Source organism: Tachysurus vachellii, chromosome 14 (genome assembly GCF_030014155.1).
Source record: "Tachysurus vachellii isolate PV-2020 chromosome 14, HZAU_Pvac_v1, whole genome shotgun sequence".
NCBI classification, from domain to species: domain Eukaryota; kingdom Metazoa; phylum Chordata; class Actinopteri; order Siluriformes; family Bagridae; genus Tachysurus; species Tachysurus vachellii.
In genome coordinates, this window is record NC_083473.1 from 11460972 (window position 1) to 11482537 (window position 21566).

At 37.6% G+C, this 21566-nt stretch overlaps 2 protein-coding genes across 3 annotated transcripts in view; both read left to right on the plus strand.

Moving 5' to 3' along the window:
- Positions 1-9043, plus strand: part of nap1l4a (nucleosome assembly protein 1-like 4a) — an 11922-nt gene extending 2879 nt beyond the window's left edge. Inside the window, exons 5-15 of one of the 2 annotated variants that reach the window (XM_060886984.1) lie at positions 243-326; positions 751-882; positions 2794-2865; positions 2953-3092; positions 3216-3361; positions 4807-4823; positions 5264-5383; positions 6129-6164; positions 6260-6307; positions 7366-7398; positions 7678-9043. In XM_060886984.1, the coding sequence (XP_060742967.1) occupies positions 243-326; positions 751-882; positions 2794-2865; positions 2953-3092; positions 3216-3361; positions 4807-4823; positions 5264-5383; positions 6129-6164; positions 6260-6307; positions 7366-7371 (801 nt within the window). In that variant the 3' untranslated portion in view covers positions 7372-7398; positions 7678-9043. The remainder of the gene's footprint in view (positions 1-242; positions 327-750; positions 883-2793; positions 2866-2952; positions 3093-3215; positions 3362-4806; positions 4824-5263; positions 5384-6128; positions 6165-6259; positions 6308-7365; positions 7399-7677) is intronic. The other variant, XM_060886983.1, reaches the window with a different exon arrangement.
- Positions 9044-17897: 8854 nt separating this feature from the next.
- Positions 17898-19104, plus strand: phlda2 (pleckstrin homology-like domain, family A, member 2). Its single transcript, XM_060886572.1, has 2 exons — positions 17898-18454; positions 18760-19104. The coding sequence occupies exon 1, from the start codon at positions 18003-18005 to the stop codon at positions 18420-18422; it is 420 nt and encodes a 139-aa protein (XP_060742555.1). The 5' UTR covers positions 17898-18002; the 3' UTR covers positions 18423-18454; positions 18760-19104.
- Positions 19105-21566: the final 2462 nt, after the last annotated feature.

Here is a 21566-nt window from a genome sequence, read left to right on the forward strand (position 1 = left end):
GCTATGTTGCCTTAAACCTGAATGTGGTACTAAGAGTTTATAGACATTTACTCAACCAGCACTGATGGGTGTTCTGTTTTGCTGCTTTATTACACCATCTAGAAGACTTTGTAATTAGCTTTTGAGTTCATTTTAGTGTCAAATATTAAGGCATTGTAACTCTGTGAACATTGGAATAAATTAGATGTTACCATAATCTGCTCTATACAAGTACACAAACTAATTTAGTATGTGATGTTCAGAGACAGGCAGTGGTGTCGGGAGCAGTGGAGCCCACCGACGAAGAGTGTGAGTGGCACAGTGAAGGCGAGGAGGAAGAGCTGTCTGTGAGTATCCGCTTACTACATATGTGATGCACTGGTGAATTCACTTTTCTTAATATTAAATTGTCCACAATCCCAACTGGCTTATGAATCAATCATTATTTCCAAACTGATCTGGTTATTTTTACCTCTGGGAGAACTCACCGACATGGAGGTTAATTTTGTTCATGATCCAAGTTATTGGAGTAGAATTGTGCCTCTAATATAAAGTGCAGAGACGCAATCATTATGAACATCCGCTAGGACTTTAGTCTGCATCCAAAAATCTAGCACACTTGAACTAGTTTAGAAATGCAGATATGCATTGAAAAGAAATATAATTGCGTTAAAAGTTTCTTGCGTTCCATAATATCTGGTGATCAGTCATCTGTACTTGTGACTCTTATAAGAAAGGCCCAGTGATTGCTGATGTGTTCTGCTCTGACAGGAGGATATGAAAAAGAAGGCTGCTCTGGGAGAGAAGAAAGAAGATTCAGCCACTACTGAAGACCCTAAAGGCATCCCAGAGTTCTGGCTCACCATTTTTAAACATGTGGACATGCTGGGGGAAATGCTGCAGGTGAACAGACTTACTCAGTTCATACATAAGAACAGACTGACTGAAACTCTGGCACTGTATAGATCTCTTTTTCTGCTCTGACTTACTGTATAGATCTTTCCATAGCATTTCTCTTAATGATCAGGATGTGGTTGTGACAGAAAGGGCTTTTAAAATAAACAGGCGTTCTTCATAGGCCCTTTTACACCTGGTCACTTCATGTGTTTTCTCTGATCCGATCGCTATCTGATTTGTTAAAACTGTTCCATTTACATTAGGCCACATAAATGCGTCTTGGCGAATCGGATATCAATCTGATCTTTCTACTCCTGCCCAAAATGCAAATATATTTTACCTCATTTCCGGGGTAATTGAAATGGAACACATGCGGTTGCTACAAAAAACAGCATTTACTGTTTGCTGCATTTTCGCTGGTGGCAGCAGTGCATTTTAAGACCCAACGAGACACCTGGGTGAAAGATCGGAGCCAGCATTGGTGGGAAGACATGTTTCTTTCTGGCACGATGCACGACTCGCGAGTCACCTGCGAGTGACGTACTTCCGTTTGGGAGGAGTATAGCGCTGACGTATGTGGCTTGAACAACCACATGCATTTACACCTGTCCAGTTACATCTGAAATGCGTCCCAGACCACCTCCTGAAGTGGTTTGAGCGATCGGATTTATATCCATCTCGAAACCGTTTCGGAGGGCATTTACACCTGGTCTTTTTACGATCGGATAGCTATCGGATCACAGAAAACGCATGAAGTGACCAGGTGTAAAAACCCCCATAGATATGCAGCCCTTCAGGTCTGATCTGGCTAATAAACAGTCAGCCAGTTTAGCCAGTTGCATCCAGGATATCATGGACTAATTTAATGATGTTAACGGACTAATGTGCTAATAGGATTGTGTATTTAATTCTGACCTTTTATGTCTTGCATTTGAAGTGCTAGTAATAAAATTTGGAACAGTGTATTTCTTTTTGGTAATGGATAGACCAGGGTCTCAACCAGTGCAAATAACAAACCAGTCAGCCAGAACTAGAGGTAGTCAGGAACGGTATGTAGAAATATAGGAAAAATAAGTTTAAACATTTTTCTGCATAGATCCTTCGTGCCTCCTTTGGTAGATTGTTTAAAGAGTGAGCCTTAGATGAGCCGTTGTAAAAAGTCCAGGTAGATTGTAGACTGTATTTAGTTCTAAATGTCCTTAAAGAGCAACAACACTCTGCTGTAAGTCCTGCAGTGTTTTTCCTTTCAATTATTTAACACTCCTCAGCTCACCAGTTTATTCCCAGGCTATTCATGAGAAATTTGGTCTGTTACAATGACCTGAATTTGACCTTCCGGCTGTAGAGCTTGGCTCGAACACCTCAGACTCAGTTTAATCCGAATGCTTTTATCAGTGCTTGATCAGGTGTGTTGGCTAAAAGCTGGAGCACTCTGTAGCACAATAGATCTTAATGAGCAGGGTGAGCAGCCAGAATTCACACATGGGCACTTTTTTTTTGTGTGTGTGTGTGAATTCTAAATTAAAAAATTGAAATCTACTTGTTCAAATACAAAATGTATGCCTGTAATGAGAGTAGTCAAATTTACTCATGTGTTTTAGATGTGACCAGTTAGACATGTCCACCTTGATCACTCAGGTTTAGCAGTTTGAAGAGTCTCCACTAGGGGAGCAGTTACGTGTATATAGTCATTGTATATTTGTCTCCGTTCAATCAAAAGCGACACAAAACTGTTTCCATGTGGGTTTTGTCTCACCTCCCTAAAGCTGAATGACTTTACCGTATAAATGCATGTATGCATGGTGCCCTGGGATAAACTGGCATCACACGCAGGGTGTAATTCCCTCTTCACACACACAGTTTATGATCCATTACGTTCCTGAGCAGGACAATGCGTTTATTTATTTTTTCTTTTAGGAGCATGACGAGCCAATCCTGAAACACTTGCAGGACATCACAGTGAAATTCTCTGCACCTGAAGAGCCAATGGTCTGTACTGAATGCTCCTCTAATATTTTAATCACAAACGGCTTTCATGCTATTTCTGACGCTGATTTATTGTTTATCCTAAACCAGAGCTTCACTTTGGAGTTTCATTTTGAGCCCAACAGCTACTTCAGCAATACCATCCTCACTAAAACATACAAGATGAAATCAGAGCCAGATTCAGCAGACCCTTTCTCATTTGAGGGGCCAGAGATTGTGGACTGTGAGGGGTGAGGAACACAGTCACAATACACACATTGCTTTCAGGAACAGATGACATGTTGGTTATGATTCTGGTCTCCATTATATGTTTACATGCTGAAAACTACCCTTTTTGTGTGGTTTTTATCTAGTTGCAAGATAGACTGGCAGAAAGGCAAAGACGTAACTGTGAAAATGATTAAGAAAAAGCAGAAGCACAAAGGCAGAGGAACAGTGAGGACCATCACCAAGGAAGTGCCACAGGATTCCTTCTTTAACTTTTTTAACCCTGTCAAAGGTAAGATTATCCTGCAAGGAAGACTTTATTTTTCAGTCCATCTACAGTGTCCCTGTGCTTAATGCAGAACTTCACTTTCCATGTTACAGTTCCATTTTGCCAGCACCTTTAATGTACAGCAGGTGGCAGCACATGTTCATCTTTAGTTTTAGTGTAGCTGAAGGTCTTTGCTTTCCAGTATTACAGATAAAAAAAAAAAAAAAACTTCAAATGGATTGTGAACATCATCCGGCGATTTCAGTATGAGGCTCGTTATTTAAATGTGCGCAATAAAATTTTGCCTATCGATTGAAGCCTGAGCTTTTCCACTAAACCGAACATTAAATCCAAGTTGACATTTACGTTTATAGACTTGTTTGAGTTGAGTATTTTGTATTCAATTCAAACCGGTTACAAAAAAATACCAACTCTGATAGTGTTGGATTTTGGCATCAGCATCTGTAACAAAATGAAAATTTCCTTTCAAACTTTAGTGAACCCTGCAGTGTTTTGTGCTTTTTATAAATGACTTTGAAAGCAAACAGCTATAAACAGTTTAGCAAGAATGACTGTTACAGTAAAATGACCAGAAGCTGTATTTTAGTTTTGTAAATAAGCACATTAAGTTCTAAGTCACTGCTTGCCAAACATGGAAAATCTGTTCCCATCTCGCATTATGATCCGTTGATATTTTTCTATCATTATATATCGTTTTTTGCAGCACGGCCGTGCTGCCCTTGAAGTTTATTTGTGGCTACGTTTAGGGTTATTTATTTTAAGAAAAAAGAAACGCTGATGGAATTTGCTCGTACTGAATGGGATGATGATGATTTACTAATTCATTTGCTGAGCTTTCACTAGAGAACTGCGTAGTCAGGTGTGCAGACATGTGATTTTTCTCCCTATTGAGCAATCACTGGATTAGTCTGGTCATTCATTACTGCGGATTCTGTTCTGGCCTGGTGTAATTAGTGCATAGAAGCGTGTGGCATGTTTCCTTCCTGCTACCTTTTCACCTCCGCTAACTGAGTCATTTTCATTTGTCATTTCTTACGGCCCAAGCGCATGTGAAAGAATGCAGTCCTACCTGTAGAAAAAGGGTTGACATTTCTGACAAAAGCCGCAGGAAAGCTTTGTGTGTATTGCGTGGTTGAGTGTTGGTGGGGAAAAGTGATTTCCTTAGAATTCTTCGTAGGTGTGGCATTCGCCCTTAAGAGACGGCGGAGCATGAGCTGTCACCATAGCAGAAAGTAACTGACCGAATGACGTCATTTTCTGTTCGGAAAGCCAGCTAGAGACCATAGATAACAGAAACAAAAGGAAAAAAACAGTTCTCTTTTCATTTATCTACTTTCCTTCACATAGTTAATGGCTTTAAAATGTCACCAGGGTATTATGCTATATACTAATCTGATGTTTTGTTGTTGTTTTTTTTTCCCCTTCCTTTCTTTCCATGTTTCTTCCAGCATCTCCAGATGGAATGGTGAGTTTGACCCTGAAGTTGTTCTGGTTGAGTGTTTGTCCTCCACTGTTTGTAAACATTTTGGAGATTAGTTCAGCAGACTAACCAAGCATTGAGCAATCGTTACCGTAAATACACTTTTAATTGCGTCTTTTCTTCCCACATACTAAACCATGCCGTCACAGCACATGCATCTCTTACGTTCTAGTAATTCTAACAAAGTTTTGTGCGTCACTACAGTTTTCCTGTCAGCACTTACTGGAATGAGTAAATAAACACAGCTTATTAGACTGAGCAAATTCCACAGTTCGGACCTTTTCCATGTGAATGACTTGGACATTTGCTTAATTGTGGCATTTTTTTTTGAGCTGTTAATGTGGTGATTAAATTATATAAACTGAAATGATGGTGTAATTTAATCAATGCTGAGTTTTAGGATTTGTGTGTGCATTTTGTTTCAGGATGAGGATCTGGACTTCACTCTTGCCACAGATTTTGAGATTGGTCATTTTTTCCGAGAGCGGATCATCCCCAAAGCAGTGCTCTATTTCACAGGAGAGGCTCTGGAAGATGACGAAAGCGTACGCCACCACTAATAATTTATCTAGTGTAGTCATATTTTTTAGTTTCCTTCTATTTGGTTCCTTAATTCCTTACAGGATCGTACTTGCAAAAAAAAAAAAAAAAAAGGCGGATATGAATTATTATGAAATATATCGATGAAACACTGTTCAGTCAAGTTCAAACCCATTCAGCTGTATGTTGCACTTGAAATTAAATAATGAACATGAGTGCAGTCTTTCAGCTTTAGATTGCACTGAAGGATGAAGGAATTTCAGTTCTTTTTATTGTTGCTGACCTGTACAGGATTTTACCATTCTGGTAAAGACCTCTTTTGATTGACTTTTGCAACATATGAGAGAATATATAAATGTGTCAGAGTTTGGCTAGAGAAAGGGGGAAAGACTTCTGTCATCCTCCACAGTTGTTTTCCATGGTTTTCAGGGACTTTTGGTGTTCCTGAGCTCACCAGGGCGTTTATTTTTAAACAATTTCAAGGTAGTTGATTTGGCCACACCTTATGTCTGACAGGTTTTTTATTAATTTATTTATTTAGGGGAACGACTAACGATGGCTTGCTTTACTGGCAGTGACCGCTCTTTGGGCTTGATCTTGAGAGTTAACAGTAACAGATCCCATATGGAAATGCCAGACATAAAATAAGACTCCAATACAATGTGATAGAACGATACATTTAGTTAGATGAGAGCTGTATTAATTTTCATGCTGATTTGTGCCCTGCTCTGTTTCTGTGTGTGGGTGCAGTTTGAAGAGGAGGATGTTGAAGAAGGTGATGAGGAGGTTGGTTATATAAAACTGCATTAAGTGTTAATATCTGAAACTGTGTAGACTTGTTCAGTGTGATCATGGTTTTGAGCTACTTTTGTGTATTTCAGGACCTTGAGGAGGGTGAAGAGGAAGATGAAGGCGAAATCGACCGCACTGTTAGTGTTTAGCTTTGTGTTTACAGAATTCTCTGGCATCTGTCTACATATGCTCTTGATGGGATTTGGGATGATACTGATTCAAGCACACTGATCACTGTAGCTCTGGGCTATTCAACAGAGATAAAAAGATGCGAGCAGAAACATGATGGAGACCATAGTTCAAATTTTAATAGTATACAGCTCCAAGTACTGTAGCCAAGTACTGTACACTAACCATGATTTGTATTTGGCATGTGTAAATATCTAAATCTTCAGCACTGTTCTCATGTTATAACGAATGTGTTCAAAAACAGACATTTTGAGTATATTTTTGATACTGTCATCTAAATAAGAATGCATTTTTATATGCATTACAAAACCCTACAGTATTGCAGTGACATTCATTTTTCTACAAGCTCTTAAGGCAAGTCACCGCTTTATATCAATGTGCTTATTCTAATACGTTAGCATTTCTGTAGGGAAAAAAAAACAATACACGTTTCATTGATACGGTGAAGCTTTCTGTAAGACGTGTAACATCCAGTGAAGGAGAAGAAAGAGGCTACTGAGCACATGACTGTTTATAACTACTTTAAACTTTGTGAAACTTTGTTTCATGGATGATCCACAACATAAAATATCATTATGAACATATTTTACAAGTTGCTGTATACAAAAGGAATAAAACCCATTTGAATGATTATTTTATTTCTTGCGTATCAGCTGTCCAATTTCTAGCCCTTAGAGTATAAAGTGTGGCCCAGACAGAAATAGTGGTAAAGAATTTTGTTCTAATATTTGACCCAATCATGTAGGGTGTGCAGTTACAGACGTTTGCATTTTCTGGCAATTATATCCATTTGTGCTATGTAGACTTTATGGTCTACACTAAAGAAATAACTGGAATGACTTCTGTTTCATTATTGGTGAAACTGGAGTCTCCTGTTGAACATCCCAGGGTACTTCTTTTCTAATCTGCTTCTGATTGGTTAATAATTGGATTGATTGACACTAAATTATGCATGTATGGTGTGTAATCTGATTGTTGTTCCCCATCCCCTTTGTCCTCATTGCAGGCATGAATCATTTACACTTCCATGCATTTCTAGGTAAGGGACATTAGTTCCAGCATGTTGACTGATCTATGATATCTGTCCTCTTTCCTCTCACCTATACTTTGATTCGTCAGCCTAAGCGTCACATTAATATAAGGCATTGCCTCTCTGCCGTTATTTATTTCTGTTTCAGGTCTTTTGTTGTTGTGTTTTTTTGGTTTTTTTTAGTCATGCAAATCTTCCATCATGCTCGTCTATTTCATGGAAATAGTTGGACATTTATAATGACCTGACATATTCTCTCTGTGTTTCTCTCTTTGTGTGTGTGTGTAGAAAGAGCCTCAGCCAGCAGAGTGTAAGCAGCAGTAAATACAGAGATGGCTCTGTGTGATCTTGTCTCCTGCTGGACCTGCCATATACCCTAAAAAAAAATGCAATAGAACTCTAAGCACCATGTAGGAAATGCATGATCATTTATGTTTACGTCACAAAAAAAAAAAAAAAAAAAAAAAAAAAAAGCGTGACTACATAAAACAGTTTTACATCTCACCCTTTTAGATCTAAGGCCTCTTTTGTAAGCTCTTCTGTATAGGACTGGAAGTTTTGTTTGAAGAGGTGTGCGCGCGCATGTGTGTGTGTGTGTGTGTGTGTGTGCTCTCTCCCCAGTATATTTATCTTTTCTCAGTTATTTGTCACTCTTCTATGATTGGTGACATTACAGAATCCTGAATATACCATATCATACTGTAGGTCACTCGGGGTTTTTTGTTCTGTTTTTTTATTTTTTTTTTTGTGTGTGTGTTTTCTTAAACACACCATATACAGTAGTTCTGTCGAGAATGAAACTGCTGTTAGGTAAACTATAGCTACGTATATCAGAACCTCTCTCTGTTACAGCACAGTTAATTCAGTGTTCAATTTGGGAGGTCATATCTAGTCTCATGTAGCTGGATGAAATGGAGTACAGTAACCGAAACAGCTAGGAATTGCCTTCAAGGCTGAGATCGGTGTCAAAAAACAGCAATCTGCAGTGGAGTGTGGGTAGTATTATAAACATAGTATATGCTTTTTAAAAAACACTGATTTATGTTGCTCTTAGCCTTGCTAACCAGAACAAGCATCAATCCTGCACTGACTCTTCTCTAATTAGTCAGATTTTCAATGTATGTGGCTATTTTTTTTCTTTAAGTTCTGATTTAGCACTGTTTATTTTTATATTTGCTTTAACAAGACTAAAGGTTGACAATGCATAGTACTTGCAACAGGAGTATGGGATTTGTAATGTTTTCTTCATTTTGTTTGATCAGGATCTTGGGTAATAAGGAGCAAGTGAATGTTAGCCCAGTGGCTTTCTTTTGCACATCATACCATGTTAGACCTCATTAAAAAAAGATGTGGAAAATACTAAGTGCTCATTACTCATGTTAGACAACACTGACGTTAAACAAGCACTTTGGTCTGGATTTTCAACCAGGTTTCTTTTGTTCTGTGATCCTTGCTATCATACATAGATTTTTTTTTTAATTTCTTATTAAATAAGTAGCTCTTGCTTGAGAAAGGGCAGATCTTAAAGACACTGCCCAAGTATTAACCATATGCTAGCAATGGCCTTAATGGGAATGTCTTGGGTTTTAATGCAATGTTGTTTCAATTTGTATAAAATAGTCAAGAGTATTCTATTAAACATTGTGTAAGCTAAGCAGCATGCTGTGTGTGTACTCTGCTGTGAGTGTGTGGATGTGTGTTTACCACTTTGTTGTGTTTACAATGTCCCTCGCTCTGTAAAGAAGAAAAGAATTAGAAATGTCTGCACACATCATGCAGGGAAAATTGTACTTGAGTTTTTCCTGAAGCAGAATTCCTGCTACAGTGTAGCATGCCAAGAATCTCAGCACTGATGGTTCTGATACAGTGGCCACAAAAGCTGCTCTCACTTCTTGCCTGTGCTGTGAATGGAATGTGCTCTGACATTCTTTAAGATGTGTCTCAATTGCTTAATCTGGTGTCTGAGATTCCCTCACAGTTAACACTGCTGCTGTTTTAGTCAGCGCTCTGAAACAACACCTTTTTGGTCATGGGCTGTCAGCAGGTCCGATGCTTTAGCTCAACACAACAGTATTCCAGCATTACAGGCTGGTGAATGTTCTTCATGGATGCTGCTGTGTCTTGTCAAGCTTTCATCAGAAAAGAGTTCTCATGCATTCCAGATTTGAGTCTTACAGTGGCATGTAATGACTTTTTTGTCTGACAAAGTAGAACCTTTTTAAAAAAAAGCCAAATATGATAAAGCATATGGGTGGGGGGGGTTGGGGGAGGAATCAATCTTTTTTTTCCCCAGGAGTATAACAAATGCATACATCTACAATTCCTAATGGACCTTTTGTACATATGTAGAACCCTTTAAAACACTTTGTGGAACTTGAATACTGTCTTTCATTGTTAAAGGACCACTGAAATAATTTATTTTGTGTTAAAAAAACACCCAACAGTTATACAGACTTTGGTTGTCCATCTGAGCAACCCTTAAAGATGCTATGTACAATTATACAACTAACTGTTTCCTCTCTTGGAAAGGATTCCCACTCTGACCTAAGCTTAAAAACCTTTATTTGGCTCTTTTTACTTTGAGTGTATGTGAGGTATTCGGTGACTGGGTTGTCATTTGTGTCCCACTGTTGCATATAAAACAAATAAGTGTTTGCAGTAAAAAAATAATACGTTTCATGTAATGTAATAACTTTTCCCTTAACTGGACTGCTTTATTTACACTTTACCTCAAAATTTCACTAATATAGCTCTAAACCTGTATTTATATTTCATGCGTTTTTCTAAATTTGGAACACCCTAATACACGTTTCCATGAGTTCATCTATTACAGGTTATGAAACATGTTCTTACAAAACCTCTATCTTGTTTCTCTTAGCAGTATTGAGAAACTATACATACAAATCCAGTGATAATTCAGTAGCTGCCCTTCTCCTGTTATATCTTCTCTGTGTATGTCTGTGTCCTGTCCTCTTAATGTCCTGCAACATCAACAGCCATTTCAGAGATATAAACAGCTTCGTTCCAGTGAAGCCAGGCCTGTGACTCAACCGGGCTAAAATAATAACTAACAAATTGTTCTCAAATTAATGCCTCAAGGCATGGTTGTATAACCAGGGTGGAAATATCACTATTCACTGTAATGGAGACTTTGGAAAGTTTAATTAAATCATAGTAATTTAAATAAATTACGCTAAATTTACATCTCCTTTACAGTGATAGTATATACCTAGTAAAAGATTAGTATTAGAATGTATTTCAATCTGGAGGACTGTAAATCATTAAAAGACAATGTGCATATTTTAAGTAAGACATTCAAGATCTAACTAAATGCAATTTCTTGCTGAAAGTCAACACTTCAGGTTCAAACACTTATTCAGAGGCAGCAAGGTCTGATGCGGTGAAGACAGATGAGCATCCCTAGTCCAATTAATCAGTTATCTTGAAAGCACATCTGCTAATGATCTGTGGGTTATGTGAACCAAAACTCCATAGAAATATCAGCTTAATATCCAAATAGAATATGGACAGGTAAGCCATTAGCTAACTGAATGAGCTAGACTAGCTAGAAAGATCATTGGATATTCAATTGGAAATGCTCAAGATAATGTGTAAGCTCAGCTAGGTAGATTGAAATATATGAATTAACATGAGCTATTTATCCAACAATCTTCCAAGCTACTAAAACCCCAACAAATTTCAGCTATCTGTGTAAGACTATCTTGTTTATATACTGTTGGTAATTTAGGTGTTCACTTTAGCATGTCATTTGATTGATTAATATAACTTTAGAAAAATGACACATTTTCAGATTAGTTTTATAAAGCAGATTGTCACCGGAAGACTTGTTTACTTAAATCTGTATGTTTAGTATTCTTTCCACCACTGGTAGTAGGTTATGAGACAGATGTTCTGCCTCAGTGTTTTAGGATCATCCTAAACATATAAATGTTCTGTTATTGACATTTCAGATGTTCATGATGTGCTTGTTATTGACCATGGGACAATCTTTGGTTGTTCTTTTCCTTCTTGTTAAGATGTTATGTCTTTCTTTCACAAACACACAGTCCCAGACCTTGATGGCTTCCTTTAGTAGTGGGAGGCAAAATTAGTTTATCATAACTAAGTGGTGAGTCACTATGACAGAAAGCAAGCTAACTAACAATAACACCAAAACACACTTGGCTAGCAGTATTATCAGGACAAATCTTCCCAACGATCAGCAATGATGTTGACACTGTTAATGCAGCAGTAATCATTTTTTAGACATTGTTTATTGCCATTTTCCCAAGTGATTCAATTTCATTCAATGAGTCTTCCTACTCCTGAAATAGATGTATATACAAATGAACTGCAAACATGAGCTAATGGATGGAAGTCTAAGATTATCATGGCAGTGCTCTGGACATGCGCCAAATCCCCCATTGCTTTTTATGAGTTTTGGGTTTCTTTTCTCAGATTCCACTCCAGTAATATCAGATTTAATTAAGTTAAACCATTTGTATCAATTTTTTTTAAGCTACTAATGGATCAAGGTTAAGCAGGTAAGACAGGTAAGATTTAACACTCAATTGTAGGAAGGCCATGGACATGACATAAACACAGATCTTATGTGGATTTTATAGGCCTACAAATAGCACACACCTTGTATGGTTTATGTGCATATAAACTCTGCTGAGTTTCTGAGAATTAGGTTTTATATATCCACTGCACCACACAGCTAATTTTAGCCATCTTTTTTTTTTTTTTTTTTTGTAAATGAATTAATTAATTAATTTTTTATTTACTTGATCTCCATTTCTGAAGTTAGAAAATACTTTAAATGCATTCTGAATCACACTGTATACTTAAAGGACAAGCACTTTAAAAAACAGATCCAAAATACCCTACCATACCTTCTGAATCCAGAAATAGACATGGAGTTCTACAAAAAAAAAACAGGGTAACATGATGCAGTATATACACTATATATAAAACTTATATATATCTATGACCTCATGTGCATCTCTCTGTATATAGCAGAGAGACAAGCTAAACTAAATTCTTTGTAAATATGTATCAGTGACAGTTAGAGAAGAGGAAGGATATTGTCATGGTTTGTTGAGTGTGATATTGTTCAGAGCAGTACGTTCCATCTTATCTTTAGAAACATTGTATTTCCTAAACATAACAAATCAACTCATGACAAATAATTTGCTTCAATAAAACCAATACGTTTTATATGCATCACAAATTATATTCGGAAAAGTATAACCAGAAATGTCATAAATGCCAAATCATAAATATCATTCTAAAAATTGCATTGTAGTATTTATAGAATCTATTTAACCTTGTCATGAACAGGAAGCAGGTGGATTACACAGCTATGCGGAAAGACAATGAATTCTGACATTCCTTGTCATGGGAAAGCTGCAGCCTCACCTGCTGGAATTTGTTGGTTTGTCTGTGACATGAATGAGCAGCGGTTAGGTGAACCTTTATAACACCTAATGGGTTGTACCTGCCAGACTCAGGCAACCATCAATTTGCTTTTTTTTGTCCTGAATCATCTGTCAGTCATCCATCCCACTGCAAGATACAAGGTCTGCTCAGAACAAAACACACACTTTCAGATGATGCTGAGGATTTAGAGGATCCCAGGCAGATATTTTTATTAGGTTAGACCCAGACAACAACAGAACAGATGTCAGTGGTCCAATCTTTTACTCATGATGCCAAAACTATTTCCAAACAAAACAGTGGACACTTTCTCAAAATAACAGGATGTTGACACAATATGCATGCTGATCAAGCTGCAATTTTATGTTGATTATTTTACTGTGAGTAGATTGGATCAGTTACAGTTGGGTTTCATACATCACAAATAATTTAAGCCTAATTTTGGGATCTTCAAATTCAACCATATTAATCCTGTACTTCTGCCCAGGAACAATTTTTTTTTCTAAAATATAAATAAAGAACCCAAATTCTTGAAGGTAGGTAGGTGATTTCTTCCATACATTTTGGCATGGTCAGAGGTCAGCTATCCTCAACCTCAGTGTCCTCATGCATCTCATTCAGCATTCAGTCTTACAACCGAACTTTCTAAACACAATTTATAACAATATCACTAGCATCAACAAACCATCACTCAAACTCAACAGATCACTCAAGGGTAAAGGGGTGTTCCAAAATCTCCACACATTGGTGATGTCCATTGTGTCTTCATCAGTGGATGTTCATGGGCGTCCACTTCTTGGTTTGGTTTGCAACTTTTTCTATACTGTATTTTCTTATAAATTACATTGCAACATGTGACCGCTTCCCAATCCAGCCATGAGAATTTCATTATGTTCTTCCTTTGTCAGAAGTATTCAAAAAGGCTAAGTAATTATTTTGGAAGACATTTTTCTAAAAAGTTTCCCATGTGTATGGAGATTTTTGGGAAACCTGTACAACTATTTGAAACAAAACTGAGAAGCAAAATAAACTGAATAAACCTGGTCTCCCTTATGTTTATATCTATGGCATTTGGCCTCTGACCTTATCCAGACCAACTTACATTTATCTCAATGATATAACTGAGCAGCTAAATGTTGCTGGACCTTGTCTAAGGGCCCAGCAGGGGCAGCGCTTTGATTTGAGCTCGAAACCTTACAATCTCTAGTCCAGTGTTTTAACCACTTACCGCTGTTTCAATATTGTCAATAAATTTAGATCTAATTCATTCCTTAACAATAGATTCCTTTAGACCAGTAAACTCAGAAGCAGGTAAAAACAATGCTGTAATGCATCATGCCGCGCTGTACATTTATGTTAAATATACAGTGTAAAAACCTCCCAATCTCACTGTTTTAATGATCTGTAAATCTTTCTAAGAAGATTTCTTTAATTCATACCTTTATTTGTATCCATTTACATAACATATGTTCATGTAGAATAATATGTTAAACTTATGTTACCTCCCTTTTAAATACACATCATTACAAGCCTCTTACACTGGCTCCATGTCTCTCACTGACTCTAATTTACTCTCATTGACAGGGTTTAGACCTTGGTATAGATACTGGACCTTTTGACCTTTCAGGAGTTCCTCATTCCCCCGGCATTGTTTTCCAACGGTCTTAAAAGCTTGTCCAGGACATTAGCACCATTTGTTCTTTTTCCCACGGTGCATCAGCATTTGCCCAGGCCTCTGTAGAACAAGCTTATCTAAACAATGCTTCATATAGCTACAGAGACTCATCGGTCTCACATTCCTGGCCCAGAGCATGACATGAGACTTTATGAGTGTGAGGTCTTTGTAGGGCAGAGTGGGCCTTAAGGACCTATATATAGGTGGCCAAAACAATTGGAAAGGAGAAGAGGTGCCACCGATGGACTGTTGACATGTATGGAGGCCTGGTGGAGAGTTATCAGATAGCAGCTGTGAGCTTTGACGTGGCATCATCACACAGCTGTACTTGCACTCTTGTCATGGTTACCATAACAACCTCTCAGCTACACTATGTGATCATCATAACTGCCATGCATATAGTGATAATCCTATTATATATTATATGGAAATCCAGCCTTAACAGGATGCCATTTTTAAGTAATTGTAGCTAAATCCTTTAAATGATTTTGACACTGTGTATTTCCCGCACTGATCACATGTCTTTGGGATCAACATGCTTAAAATGATGTCAGTATTTTTTTACATACATAAAGGAGAGTGTTGAATTCATATTCTGAGCATTTTTATTTGGACTATTCATTTATTCGTCTTCAGTAAACACTTTATCCCAGGTCAGGGATGTTGTGGATCAGGAGCTTAACCCAGATGTAAAATACAGGAATACACCCTGAATGGGATGCCAGTCCCTTGCAAAGCTGCTGCACACACACACACACTCAATCACACTTAGAGGCAATTCAACATATCCAACCCACCTGTTGGCATGTGGAGGAAACCGCACATACATGCACTGCATAGATTGTACCCACAGTAAGACACACTTTAATCATACATTCTGCCTTTGACATTTCCACATTACCAACAACGATACATCTTAAAAAACTTCATATTCATATCACTAGCATCACTATAATATCCAAAAACATAATGGTCAGTTGTCATTCAAACTCTTCAGGTCACATAAATGTCAAAATGTTCACAACAAAGTAGAGAAACAATATAAAATCCTGATATGATCACTTATAAGAATGATGCATAACTATGATGCATGACATTTTAAATATTTAATTGTGAATTGCAGCGTTTGTACTTTTGCCATTTTCATGAACTCTTTCTGTTTGTCAGCTTGTCCATTTCTGTGTGTTACTTTCATTAAGAGACAAAAATAATATGCAGTAATAACCAGGATATTTAAAATCTTCTCAATTCCAAAAAGGAAAATAAAAACAAAGCTAAGACTGTTGTCTATGAAAGAGCTACTGTGTTCTTATGAACTGAAGCTCAGTGCACTGACTATATTTTCTTGCACAGGCTCATAGCAAAGTCAAAAGCACAGACATGTCCAGACTTGACTGCTTGCACTAGACCTGAAGTCAGGCTTGGAAAGTCCCATCTAATTCAATGTTTCAAGACAATTTTGTTCCTTATTTGGACTTGTTGAAAATGTTGTACCACTGTAAAGCATTAATTATCAATTAAACACAAACTGTAATTGTATCCATCAACCCAGAAATTATTTTTTTCTTCTTAACTCTTCGCAATGCTTGACCTCAATCCTTGTTATGACTTTTGTCCAGCTTGTTAAGAATTTACTGTCCTCAAAATACACCCACTGATTAACAGAGATAGAGTGAAATGCCATCTTCAGCACACATGATAAGATTCAGATGTGACACAGTGCTAGAAACACAATCTGCTGGTGCTGGTTTATACGGAGTACCTGATATTTAAATTAAACCCTGTTCTAACACCATGCCGTTGACAGAGTAATCACATGTTAGATATACCAGTGAAGATAGGCAATGTCTGCCAAGATCTGAATCAAGTAGGCACTTTCAAGATCCCTCCCATAAGGGCTCAAATGCTGTGGGTTAAAGTGACTCACAGCATAAACATGCCTATATGTCTCTGTGCCCAAGACAACACCCCCACACACCCTGGTAACCATAATACAGCTAACAATACAACAGGCAAAGTAAGAAGACCTCTAAATTACACTATATACAATCAGAACATGGCCTTTGAAACTGGATATTGGTTTAATTATTAAGAAAAGGAGATATGCATACTATTAAAACTTGCATTTTACATAGTGAATAAGTATATAGCTTTTCTAACAAAGCTTTTTTGAAATTGCAGTACAGTCAAATTTATCTGCAAATGACAGCAAATCAAAGTATGAGTTGGGATAAAAAAAATAGGTTTAAGTAAGGTTTATTATAAACATTAGATTCAAGTACTGTATTGCTTACTAAGAGCTGAACCTGTATTAACACAGATTTCCATGAACAAAAGAAACAGTAAGCCAAAAGAACAACAGAAAAATTTACATGATAATCCTATATCAATATACTGTAAATACTAAGAAAAAAAAAATCAATAATTATGCTATATATAAAGCATATATAGGGTTTGGACAAAATAAAGTGAACATCATAGAAATATGTAAAATCTCTTTAATAACTAGGTGTTAGGCCACCATTTGCATTTACCTCTGCGTCCTCTACTTACCTCTATTTGAAATAGATTCATACAAATTTGGTACCATTCATCTAGCAGAATGTCTTCTAGTTACTTCAGGGAGGTTGGAGCAGGGAACCTGCTTCTCACATTTCTCTCCAAAATTTCACTTACTGAGCCAACGATATTCAAGTCAGGTGATTGAGCTGGCCAGGGCAGGTGTTTAAGTTCATCCTGGTGCTCCGCAAACCAAGACTGAACTGTTTTGGCGGTGTGTATGGGCACATTATCATCTTGAAAAACGGCATCGTTGTTTGGAAACAACATTTGTACCATGGGATGCACCTGATCACTGAGAATTTCTAAATACTTGCTGGCTGGCTGTAACACAACCGTGTAAGCTAATGATGGTAGCAGAATACCTAGATATGGCTGTCCAAAGCTTAACACACACACACACACACACACACACACACACACACACACACACACACACACACACACATACACACACATATATATATCTATCTGCTATCTGTCCTTGTGACTTGAGCATCTAAAAAGAATGATGTAAAGAAACTCAAGCTAAGCTATCTGTCCTTGTGACTTGAGCATCAGATTGTATTTTTCTTAGCTACAAACAAAGAAGCAATCAAATGGTCCATAAGATCATACACGCGTTATTGTGGAGTGAGTTATTGTAGTTGGGCCCTAAGAGCAACACACTGCAATGTTGTAATGAGGTATTTTAGGGAATAGCTGAAGGGTGAAGGTCATTTTGAGCCACATTTCCGCCCACGTTCCGCCAATGAATTACTCAAATACCGAACGCGCATGTGACGTGCTGGAGGCCGGGCAAAGCGACAATGCTATAAACACTCCCAGTCTCATTCATTCTTAGTCACAGCCACACCAAGAAGCTCCGAGACACGTCAAAGACAGGAGCCTTATTTTTAAACATCTACCTTAACGGCTTTCCGCCATTCCTCCGCAAAACATGAAAATGACTTCGGTAGAGAGCTCCAAGGTGCTGAAGGAGGGCGACCTGGAGAAGAGGAGCGACAACCTGCTCCAGCTCTGGAAGAGAAAGACATGCGTCCTGACCACGGATAGCCTGAACATTTACGCCGACACGCAGAAGAAAAGCAAAAGCAAAGAGCTAAAGCTGCAGTGTATTAAGAAAGTGGACTGCGTGGAGCGCACCGGCAAGTTCGTCTACTTCACCATCGTCACCACGGACGATAAGGAGATCGACTTTCGGTGCTCAGGCGAGGATCAAGGCTGGAATGCAATGATCACCATGGCACTGATTGATTTCCAGAACAGGAAAGCCATCCAGGACTTTAAAACAAGACAGGACGCAGAAAGCTCCACTTCGGGACAGCAGGAGGCTTTACGCATGGTCCGGGCACCGTGACATACTCATTCAGCACACACACTTACACTCCGGTGAGTCTGGATTTAACACATGGAGACACTCTGGAGTGTCACATTCATAGTATTTAGTAGCTGTTGCACATATACACATTTGTGTGTATAATATATATATATATATATATATATATATATATATATATATATATATATATATATATATATATATATATATATATAAAAACCAAAATACGCTTAATATTTGAATATCTAATATTTGATATATTAGAAAAAGGACTATCAATAGACAAATATCCAATAAACCCACTCACTGAGATCACAAATTAATTTTTCTTGTTTTTTTGTTTTCCTATTTTAAGGAGATGTAGAGCGATAGATGCAGAAGAAAGCTTGGACCAAAGCTGAGATGTTTGCACCATGTCTGAGAAGAAACGACGACAGAAAAGAGGTGTAATATCTGAGCTGGAGCGCTTCAGAATCTCGGAAATAATTTCAACAGGCCAAACAGACACTCAAGACTGAATGCTCGAACTTTCAGTGTTCTTCAATATGAGGGATCCTAATACTCCCTGGATTTCACTTGTAAATGTGCTTATTTATTTGCTACAAGGAATGTAGTATGGATAAAAATTGTTTGATTGTCTTTAAGTTATTTACTATGTCCTGTTTTAATGTTAATTTAAATAAATTTTCATAAAAATACAGCATTTCTTTTGGCTGTGTTGTTGCATCATACATACACTTAATAATTTTTTCCACATATATCAAAATTTTTTTTAGACAAATCTAAAACATAATAGATTACATTACAACAGTATAAAAGGGATAGGGTTTCACATCTAAAAAGAATGATGTAAAGAAACTCAGCTATTTCTAAAGTCTATGGAAAGTCCCTTACTCATTCATGAACAATTTGGCGTCATAAGAGATAAGAGACTCAATAGACCTGTTTTATTGCATTACTACATTGCCCTGTGATGACAGGATGCTGAAATCCTTAAGAGTGTGACACTGGGTGTGAGTCCAACTATGTTGCTTAATAGTCTTTACATTATCAGCGTTTATGAGGGTTTAAAAAAGGCTTGCGCCAATAAACACGACTAAGTCTATAAGTAATCATGTGTGACTCACCCAAGGTTCAATACAAGCCGCTACAGTACCTGATAAAAATAACAGTAACCAAAATACAGAAAGATATACTATGTCACTCAGACACACCTATTAGCCAGTTTCACTCTGGTGCAATCTAAGGCTTGTCCATGTTACTGTGTAGCAGGGATGTATAGTAGAACAAATGTAAAATTATTATATTAGTATGATATTAATAGAGTACATGGTATATGTTGGCAAATAAATATGATAAGTTTGTTCTCAATATAATATAACATGGCTACTTAGCTAATAAAACATCTTTTGAAATTTATTTTCCCTTTATAGCCATTATAAAAAATATTCCCAGCCATCCAAGCAATTCACTGACTTAAATCAGCACATATGGAAAGGTGATCATGTGTGAGCCGACTGTAGAGAGTGTATAACTCAGCTCTCTGTGTGTGGTTTTACGTTGCTGCCAGGCTTTTGATGCTGGATCAGACTACACTGTAGATCAAAGGCTATCCTGATCTAAGAAGAAATGCTAGGCTCTGATCGTATCCCGAAATATGTCTCGCTAATTTGCCCTTCACGTCCAGTTCGTCCTCTAGCCACTTGACCATGAAATGAGAAGTGTGTAACACCCGTGACACTTTAGTCTTTAGAGCATCTTGTGTTTGGCAAATACTGACTAAAATACAGTAAACATGGAAATCTCAAATTCATTCATTCATTCATCTTCTACCGCTTATCCGAACTACCTCGGTTCACGGGGAGCCTGTGCCTATCTCAGGCGTCATCGGGCATCAAGGCAGGATACACCCTGGACGGAGTGCCAACCCATCGCAGGGCGAAATCTCAAATTGAATTTACAGAAATTTCCCAGAGGTCTATTTGTGTTTGTAATACAGTTTAACGTCAATATTAGAGCAGACACTGTCATTATAACTATATCACATGAACAGAAATTAGTATCACTGTATGACTTGTAATGTTTACTTTCTGGGCTTGCAGCAAAGGTATTTGGAGAAGTGGCTTGAGAATATATGACTCCAAGGTCACTCATCTGTGAGAAACAGGAAAGTGTCGGCGTTTGTGTTTGCTAAAGGTTTGACTGTAAGCGGAAATGCCTCTTTGAGCCCATATCTAATAGATAAGCCTATCCCACAAGGCTACACTCAGATCCTAGGAGTCATAACTTTATATGCCCTTGTGACTCATGGCAGATTATTGAAACATCTGATTTTATGAGTGACTGCTTTTTAGCATTCAGAAGAAAAAATTGAACTGAAATTGATATGAAAATAGATTAAAAATATACAGAAAATAACAGTAGTTAATTTCGAAACCATGTTCAGAAAATATTTTTCAATCCTAAAGTTTAAAGTTGATCTGAAATGATTTAAAATTATTTCTCACACATACACACTACCATAATGTGTGTGTGTGTGTGTGTGTGAGAGAGAGAGAGAGAGAGAGAGAGAGAGAGAGAGAGAGAGAGAGGGAGAGAGAGAGAGAGAGAGAGAGAGACCTATTCTGTTGTATCGTTAACAGTGGCTCATTCTGGTTCTGGTTTCTTCTCCACAACTTTATGAGTCATCAAGGGGCTATAAGCCTCTACTAAGCCAGACAGACATGCTTCCAGACATCAGTGGTGCTGTGAAAACAAGCCTGGATCCACTGTTTCCTAAACATGCCACCATCACTACCAACAAACTACCGTCATTCCTACATGATGCATGGCCACAAGTTGTAATTATAACATCCAATTTCATCGGTTCACTAATCAAAGTGTGTTAGAGTTATTCAAACTAGTAAACAGTATGTGTGAGTGTTTCATTAGTTGGCTCATATACTTATTTTGCTGCCGAGGCAGACTGCAGCTGCTGTGTCTCATGGTGAAGAACAAGTCTGCTGGGAGTCTAACTAATGTTCATTCATATTTCTCTTTCAGACAGAGGGGAATTTTAAGGTTTCTCACAGCTTGAGAAGAATCACAGGAGAATGTCAGGTGATCAAATACCAGTCACACCTACACATTCTTTTCATAATAAAACATGAAGGTGACATGACA

Coding starts and splice junctions, on each gene's coding strand:
- phlda2 (XM_060886572.1), top strand. CDS start 18,003: ATGAAAATGACTTCGGTAGAGAGCTCCAAGGTGCTGAAGGAGGGCGAC.